This window comes from Trichomonas vaginalis, assembly GCF_026262505.1.
Source record: "Trichomonas vaginalis G3 chromosome Unknown ctg_69, whole genome shotgun sequence".
NCBI lineage: Eukaryota > Parabasalia > Trichomonadida > Trichomonadidae > Trichomonas > Trichomonas vaginalis.
The window spans coordinates 1-8,856 of NW_026529157.1; the positions used below are offsets into that span (position 1 = coordinate 1).

Below are 8,856 nucleotides of genomic sequence, written 5' to 3' on the forward strand. Positions count from 1 at the left end.
GAGAGGTCCTATAAACCGGAGAAAGTGTCATAACAAAGAAATTTTACTAGTAAGTAAATGTGGTTTGAAATAGGACTACTTGTTTTAGGTTTTTTCCATTGTGTCATTTATTTATTTGACGTGGCAGAAAAGTACAGAGAATATGAAGATGAACCAATGCCTGCAAATGTTCAGCATATGTACTCGTAAGAGATATTTTTATCTAATATTAAATGGACGCACAGAACTTAGCGAATGCACAGCAACCTGGACAACCAAACCCAGAGAATATTCCAAATGAAGTTAGAATACAAACTGCAATGGCAAACTATGGTCAAGTGCCAACAGATGTACAAATGCAAACTGCCATGTCAAATGACGCTGCGTTAGGTTTGCCACCATGGTATGCAAATATGAGATGGAAAGAGTTTTATACAAACCCTGAAGTGGGATATAAACAACTTTATGCAGATGACGCGAACACAGGAGTTGACCCAGAATATGTTTTCTACCAGAGGAGAAACAGAATGTATGAGCTCCAGTTAAAAAATGCTATGGAACTCAGAAGGAAACGTAAGAGACTAGGTGGACATTAGATTTTTACATATAGTAAAATGGGTTTCTTTGGAAGAATAGGAAACTTCTTTCGAAATGTTGGAAGAGGTATATGGAATGGAATAAAATCTGTCGGAAAAGGAATTTGGAACGGAGTCAAAAATATTGGTAAAAGGGTAGGTCAGTTTGTTGGTATTATACCTAAAGACCCTGAACCAGAAGAACAAGCTCCTGTTATACAACAGCCTGAACCTGCACCACAGTCAAGTTGGCAACCAAATCCAACACCTCAACCGTATTAAAAAATTATATTTTTACCGTTCGATAGTAGTTGTATATGAAACTAAGTTCTAAGTAAAACGCATGGTATAATGGAATTATTCTTTTTCTTCCATCTGTAGTAAACCATACTTGAAAGTCTGAAATACTTCCACTTGGTGGTTCGTATAACTTTGTAGGTTTTTCGTAAAAGTCATTTGCCAAGCATAAAAAAGAGTTTTGTGCACCAGAAAATGAAGCATGAACGATAATAGCATCTGAGTCGAAAACATTTTCATACGTTCCATTAGGGTTTTCGACTTCATAAAAGTTCGGGTGTACTGGATATGCTGCAGGCTGATTTAACATCCTCAAAAATCTATACCATGCCAAGTTGTTATATTTTGTAGAAATATAAACGTTTTCTCCAAGGTCTTCTATTCTATTGATTTTAACAGTTGCATTTTTCCTGTCATATAAAATATCGAGATGGTACTCTCCTTCGTCAATGTTGTACTGTTTTGCATATTCGAGATAGATATCGTTTATTTTTTCTTGAAAAGCTTGAAGAGTTGTTTCTAAGTTTACAAGCAAATTCACTTGTAAAAGTTTTCCCTGTTCAAATTTCTCATACGTACGTTTTTCTTTGTTATAGTATCGAACTTCAAAACCGACCGTAAATGGGAAACCATGTATGGCTTCTGAAATGAACTTCATTCTACGAAAGCCAATAGCTTTTGTGACGGATGGGTCTCTTAGCCATCTCAATGGGTAGTCAAAACGATAGCCTTCATGCTTTACGGTCTCTGTCTCAAACTTTTGACCGACATTAGTAAAAAGTTCATCTAATGGTTTAGTTGTAGCAACTCTTGAATTTTCTTTTTCTATTGGAAGCATATTTTATCTAGAATAAAAATGTCGAAAGAAACAGCGTCTATGAGAGAAATACAACACAACCGACAACTCATTATGCAAGCTCTAAATAAGAACACAACAAACTTTTCAAACTATTCTAAGATATCTGAGTCATTGAAAGAAGGAAACTTAAAACTGACATTAAACCCAATGACAGATGAGTTTCTGTTTCAAGACAGTAAGAACCATACTGTTTGTATAAATCCAACAAAAAGAACTTTAAACGAGAAACCTATAGATGAACTTCTTTTGAAAGCAGATGTTGACAACAAAGCAGACAAAACATATGTAGACGATGCAATAGCAAAAGAAGAAGAAAGAGCTGACAAAGCTTATGCAACAAAAGAACATACTCATCCTGAACTAGCAGACAAAACATATGTTGACAATAAAATGTCAAGTGAAGTGACAAGAGCTGACAAAGAATATTCTAAAAAGACTCATACACATACCATTGCAAATATTACAAACTTACAAGAAACCTTAAACAGTAAAAGTGACGTTGGACATACACATACCATTGCAAATATTACAAACTTACAAGAAACCTTAAACAGTAAAAGTGACGTTGGACATACACATACCATTGCAAATATTACAAACTTACAAGAAACCTTAAACAGTAAAAGTGACGTTGGACATACACATACCATTGCAAATATTACAAACTTACAAGAAACCTTAAACAGTAAAAGTGACGTTGGACATACACATACCATTGCAAATATTGCAAACTTACAAGAAACATTAGAGACAAAAGCAGATAAAACATATGTCAATGAAATATACCAAAGTTTAGTTGGAACAAAAAATATTGAAACTATTGTTGGTGACTTTTCTGTCAATGAAGAAAACAAATATTTTAGATGGCAGTTTGTACACTCCTTAAAAAATGGTATACGGTATAAACTCATTCCGAAAAATAACAATGAAATGTATGTAAGCTATAAAAAGAACGATGGTACACAAGTTAAAGTTCCATTAGACAACAACTGCTACTTAAACTTATATGGAGACGAACAAAAGAAATATTTCCGAGTTTATGAAATGACAGATATGACATTGCCTGACCCAGCTCCAGCACCATACTATTATGACTATGGAGATGACGTCAGAACACCACATGTAGATGAACAAAAGCTAACATTATATTTAGATTTTTATAGATATAAAAGATATAATGCAATAGAAAAAACGAGAATAGTATACTATTATGAAGATGACAGAAATAAATCTTATAGTCAAGATTTTACCTACCCTGAAAACATAAGATTATATTATAAAAAATATTCTGACTTAAACCAGAGGAAACCTGAAATAGTTGCACTATATTTTAAGTTCAAAAGAGACAATCCTATAATATCTCATATGTTTGATTTAATGAACCCAGTAGGTTCTATTTATACATCTATGGAAGCAAGAGGTCCTCAAGTAATGTTTGGTGTTGGTGCATGGACTCAAATAGTCGACAGGTTTTTGTATTGTGCAAACTCTTCAAAGGAAACAGGTGGAAGTAAAACGATTTCAGGTGAAAATTTACCTGCACACAGTCACTACATAGATTTAAGTACATCTCAAGCAGGTTGGCATAAGCATAGATATTGGGATTGGTCAGGAATGACAAAAGGTCAAGGATATGATGTTAAAGACAACGTTAAGTTTGCTATAAATTGTTACTGGGATGACACTCAGGGAGAAGGAAACCATACACATTTCGTTTCAGGATATACGCAAACAACGGGACAAAGTAAAGAATACATGCCACCTTACATGACAGTTTACGCATGGTATAGAATTGCTTAGTCGTCATTTTCAACTTCTTTAGCATATTCGTCAGGAGTTGTCTTATATTTGTTAGGAACTGTCTTTGAAAGTATACCACCTTGAACTTTGACAAGTTTGAAACGAGGTCTGACAATAGTAGTTTTATCTTCTGCTTGCAGTCTGTACATTTTGCCATGTTTGCCTAAAACTTCATAATATTCTCTTGTATACTTTCTTCTATTTTTACGAACACGAATGTGAGTACCTGTCGGGTTCCCATTGTTGTCATAGTCAATAGTATTTTCATATGGGTCACGTTTAGGTATTTCTATTTTTACTTTGTCACCCTTCCGAAGTTTGAAGCCTGGCATTCTTTCTTGTTTGTCTCTTTTGACTAAACTATTAAATATATAGTCTTTCTCTAAGTCGGGGTTGTTTTTCATTTCTTCGGGGGAGTGGTTTCCCAAACCTTTTTGTTTACGGCTATTGTAAATATTTAAAACTTGTCTCATCTTTGCCATGGAGAAGTGTCTATACTTGTCGTCATATGACATTTCATTTGCTTCACCACCTTGTGGTTGGTTTAAGTCTCTTAATATTTTTATACAACTGTCAATGACACCAAGAGCAGAATGGTTTTGGTCGACAATGAAATATTGGTTTACATTTTTTGAACGCAGATAGTTTTTTACATCATCTGATTTGAAAGAACTTTCACAGTCAGATGTCAGTTTTGTTGGATGGTATTTGTCAACGAATATTGTCAAAGCTGCTAAGATATCTAAAATATTTTTGGACTGTAATGGTATGGCTTCACAGTATCTTGTGTTTTGACCAACAAATATTAGCCAGTATGGTGGTCCATCTGTTCTAACTCTCGGAATGTTTTCCAAGATATCCATAAACCAAGCATTCGGTGTTGAACTAAAGATTTTTACCATGAGTGCTTTCTTTGTTGCCTTAGAAACATAGGGGTCCTTGTTTGGATTCGTCATTTTTTAACCCATAAGAAATGGGTTTATTTGGCGCGTTAGCAGGAGTTGCATCCAGATTTTTACCCGCAGTGGGAACAATAGCCAGAGGTGTATTTGGAGTTGGAAGGAAGATTTTGAGTACATTAGGTATACTTAAAGAGAAAGCACAACCTATTATACAAACTGTACAGAAAGGTTGGGATGTAGCACGAGATGCAACAAATCTTATTCCAAATCCTGAAACAAGAGGAAAAGTTCAAGGATGGATGGACAATGTAGGAAGACAAGCAGGAAACTATTATAACAAAGCAAATGACTACTATAACCAAGCAGGACACTATATGGACCAAGGTGAAAGATTCTTTAACAGAGGATATAACCATGCACAACAATGGGTAAACAATAACCAACCTCAACCGCCTCAAACGTGGGGAATGTAAAATTTTTTACTGAGATGAAATGAACAATACAGCATTGAGACAAATGGGTTCAAGATGGATTTGTCGGCTTCCAGCAGTTACACAACGTGTTTGTCAAGTTCTTCCTATACCTCAGGAAGTTTTAGACCGACTTAAAAAACAACAACAACCAGTTGAAAACAAACCAAACTAAAATTTTTTACTGAGATGAAATGACCGAAGAAGTTGAAACCGTAGATTTGACACCACAAACAAAAAGTTCAGAACCATTGTCAAAACCTGTCAAAGAACTTACAGATGAAGAGAAAAATTCAATAATAGAAGGTGCAAGGTCTGGAAATACAAACCCTAACTATAAAGTCACTTTTCATAGAAATGGAACGGCTAGTATCTCAAAAAAGAAACAGACTCTCACAAATAAAATATTGAAGTCTGAAGGAGCTTTCGAGACAACAGATGGAAAAGTTTACTTCACTGACCAACAGTTCATTATAGAACATCTCATTGACTTAGAGTCGAAATATTCTAAACTTTACAACAAACACAAAAAGTTGAAAGGAAAACAAAAACAAATGGCATATGATATTTATGAAGATGTTGACGACACAACCATACCTGCAAGTGAGGTAAAGTCAGAGGAACCGAAAAGTGACGAAAAACCAATAGAAGAAGGTGAGCCAAAAACTGAAGATAAACCAAAACCAAAGTTTAGTCTCCAGACTAAACCAAGTCAACCTTCATTAGCTGGTATGGGTTGGCGTCAAAGACTTATGGCAGCAGGCGGTTATGTAAAGTAAAGAAAAAAAACATATTTTTTTATTTTTATTTGAAATGTACGCTGAGTTTTGTTGGAGACGACCGTCAGACAACTTGTTTGTTAGATGAGAAATATGAAATGGCATACCATTTAAAACAAAATATTTTTAAAAAAACATTTTTTTATTTTATTTGAAATGTACGTTGAGTTTGTTGAAGAAGACCGTTGGGAAACTTGTTTGTTAGATGAGAAATATGAAATTCACTGTTCTGAGCCTTTTGAAGTCAGAAACAAAAAGACAAAAAGAGTTTTAAGCGAATGGGAGCAAAATAACGGATATGCTAGGATGAGTATGAGTGGGAAACGCTATTTTAAACATATTGTCATTGCAACTCATTTTATACCGAACCCTAACAATCTACCTTTTGTAGACCATATAAACCGTATAAGAAACGACAATAGACTTGAAAACTTACGCTGGGTTACTTGTTCTGAAAACAATAAGAACAAAGGCAAATTTCGAGATATTGTATTCGAATTTGTCGACGAACTAGAAGATGAAGCAATTGAAATTACAGACTATGGCGAGCATACGTTTGAGTTTTACTACTATAGCGAAGAACAGGACTCTTTCTACCTTTATACCGGCGTAAACTATAGAAAATTACAAGTATATTTTACTAAGGAAGGCTATGCTTATGTAAACGCTAGAGATACAGATGGAAAAAACGTTAGACTATATCTTAACAAATTCAAGAAGCTATATGGCATACTATTTTAAAACAGTATATTTTTACATATATTAAATGTTTCAGGTTGAAAAACAAAGAACAAAAGTAGCAGATACAAAACCGTTAGACTATATCTTTACAAATGCCGGTAGGACTGTATCAGATGAAGAAATTTCATCCGGTGCTTACAGGTTTGATTATCCAATTCGTTGGCTTCAAAGTCCTTCAGATGCAAAGGCAATAGGATTTAGAAGAGTTTTGTTTTCAAATAGAACTAACGCATTTATGTTCGCAGTAGATTTTCATGGTCAGTATAAAGGTGATGATGGTCTAATAGACAAATTTGACGAAATGAGAATCTTTACAGTTCGTTCAGACGAAAGTCTTGAGAAGACTCTAAATGACTTTCAAACTCAAATAAACAAATACTATTGGGAATTTCAAGAAAAATACGACTCTTTACTAAACGGAACGTACTATCTGAAACTAGAATATGACAAGATGAACTCCACAGTTTCATTTCAAAAGATTGAAATTAACCCTCCAAGAGATACACAGTTTTTATTTTGGCAAGTAGACAAACGTTCTTGGGCACAATTTCTTCGGTTGCTAAACCAGAACGAACCATTACCACCTGACGGTCCTTTTAAATTTATACATCCACCAACAGATTTGACAGTTTATAGAAACGTGTTCGACCCTCAAAATGTTATGTGTCATGCAAGTTTCAGTTCAAGCAACAATAGTTTTCTATGTATCGGTAAGGACTTTTATGACTTTGCTTCTAAATTCTACGAACCACCTAGTAACAGTTTCTCTGACTTTCAAGTTTGGTTCACAACAAATGGTGTGCAACATATTATTCCATTGTACTATGACTTTTATCTCGAATTGTCTTTCATATATAACTACGGAAAAGTGCTGAAAAAGTATTGAAAAATAATGTTTAGGGTAGATGGGTATATCTAACCTCTTTTCTACCCTCTTTTCTACCCTCTTGAATTTTCATGAATTTCCTTAAGATAGAAAAAAATATATTTTAGGCGACCAGGTCACTCGGTCACTCGGTCATTTTAACTTCTCTGAAAAAGTGTGACAACATGACATTTTGACAACAACACAGGAAATAGATTTCATCGTATATTTTTTGTTAAGACTTCATCGTAAATGTTTTGTTGAGACTTCATCGTATATGTTTTGTCGAGATTTTTATCGTATATGTTTTGTCGAGATTTTTATCGTTGTGGTCCGACGGTTAAGCCACAAACGAATGTCCGACGTCCCACCAAAAAATATTTTTTATTTTTATTGTAAGAACAGTATGACAGTCGAAGCAAAAACGTTCACGAACAAATCTAATGGCGAAACATTCACAAAAGGCACTTATAACGGTATTGAAGTCTTACGTAGAGACAAGGATGGTTATATAAATGCAACAAATATGTGTCAGCAGTTTAGGAAAGACTTTAGAAGGTTGTTGGAAAATAAGTCCTGGGAAGAGTATTTTGAGGCATTTTGTGAAGAATATACCAACCCGCGGAATTCCGCGGGTTGCTTTTTATACACAGTTCATGCAGGAATTCCTGATGAAATCAAACAGGTTAGAGGAACGTATGTAGACCCAAGACTTGTAAACTATATAGCAATGTGGGCTTCTCCAAAATATTGTATAGCAGTTGGAAAAATTCTGGACTCCATAGACAAGAAAGTTCATGAGAAATTAGATGAAGAAGAACTTGAAGATACAGTAGAGAATGCTAAACCTTTGTTCGAAGAAGAAGTTAGAAAAATGCATGAAAAACAAATAGAACATGAACGTGAGATATGTTCTAGTTATAGAGACTCGCCATACGAACTAGACCAATGGGAACAAGAAGATTTAAAGAGAGAATTTAGAGAATATGAACTCGCTAAGATAGCATTAGAAGCTGCAGAAAAGAAGTTAAAAGTTTGGGGTCGTTTTGTACAAAAATATTGTGAGTAAATGAACCATTTTTTTCGGCAAAAATAATGTTTATGTTAGAATGTTAGATCTAACCTCTTTTCTAACCTCTTTTCTAACCTCTTGAATTTTCATGAATTTTCATGAATTTCATCGTAAATGTTTTGTCGAAACTTCTTCATCGTAAATGTTTTGTTAAGACTTCTTCTTCGTAATGAGCGTAAAAGACCCAAAAATAATGTTTATGTTAGAATGTTAGATCTAACACGTTTTCTAACACGTTTTCTAACATCGTAGAAAACTCATGAAATTCATGAGTTTTGACACTTTCACAAAAAACATAAAAAATAAAGTTAGTTTTTAAAAAAAATATTTTTTATTTTTATTGTAAGAACATGTTAGCAACAACAGCACCAAACTCTTTAGTCATGAATCCAACATCTATGTTAGTAGAGATGAAAAGCTTCATTCCTTCTTCATATACTTTCGAAACAACAATCCAGAAGATAAAGCAAGAACTTTTAACAAATAATTTAGATTGCACCGCACAGGATGAAACAAA

At 34.2% G+C, this 8,856-nt stretch overlaps 5 protein-coding genes and 3 pseudogenes across 8 annotated transcripts, besides 1 other annotated feature; 6 read left to right on the top strand and 2 right to left on the bottom strand.

Moving 5' to 3' along the window:
- Positions 1-231: 231 nt before the first annotated feature.
- Positions 232-575, top strand: TVAGG3_1067660 (annotated as a pseudogene). Its single transcript has one exon — positions 234-575. A coding segment is annotated over exon 1 (342 nt).
- Positions 576-593: 18 nt separating this feature from the next.
- TVAGG3_1067670 (serine threonine-protein phosphatase family) lies at positions 594-836 on the top strand (the record flags this gene model as incomplete). Its single annotated transcript, XM_053888437.1, has 1 exon — positions 594-836. The coding sequence occupies one exon, from the start codon at positions 594-596 to the stop codon at positions 834-836; it is 243 nt and encodes an 80-aa protein (XP_053744430.1).
- Positions 837-840: 4 nt separating this feature from the next.
- On the bottom strand, positions 841-1,660 carry TVAGG3_1067680 (annotated as a pseudogene). Its single transcript has one exon — positions 841-1,659. A coding segment is annotated over exon 1 (819 nt).
- A 479-nt stretch (positions 1,661-2,139) lies between these two features.
- Positions 2,140-8,856: a mobile genetic element.
- Positions 3,507-4,466, bottom strand: TVAGG3_1067700 (uncharacterized protein; the record flags this gene model as incomplete). The annotated part of the gene is made up of 1 exon (XM_053888438.1): positions 3,507-4,466. One exon carries the CDS (start codon positions 4,464-4,466, stop codon positions 3,507-3,509), a length of 960 nt encoding a protein of 319 aa, XP_053744431.1.
- Positions 4,484-4,885, top strand: TVAGG3_1067710 (uncharacterized protein; the record flags this gene model as incomplete). The annotated part of the gene is made up of 1 exon (XM_053888439.1): positions 4,484-4,885. One exon carries the CDS (start codon positions 4,484-4,486, stop codon positions 4,883-4,885), a length of 402 nt encoding a protein of 133 aa, XP_053744432.1.
- On the top strand, positions 4,905-5,057 carry TVAGG3_1067720 (uncharacterized protein; the record flags this gene model as incomplete). The annotated part of the gene is made up of 1 exon (XM_053888440.1): positions 4,905-5,057. The coding sequence occupies one exon, from the start codon at positions 4,905-4,907 to the stop codon at positions 5,055-5,057; it is 153 nt and encodes a 50-aa protein (XP_053744433.1).
- TVAGG3_1067730 (phage tail repeat-like family) lies at positions 5,437-5,661 on the top strand (the record flags this gene model as incomplete). Its single annotated transcript, XM_053888441.1, has 1 exon — positions 5,437-5,661. The coding sequence occupies one exon, from the start codon at positions 5,437-5,439 to the stop codon at positions 5,659-5,661; it is 225 nt and encodes a 74-aa protein (XP_053744434.1).
- Positions 7,953-8,336, top strand: TVAGG3_1067740 (annotated as a pseudogene). Its single transcript has one exon. A coding segment is annotated over exon 1 (384 nt).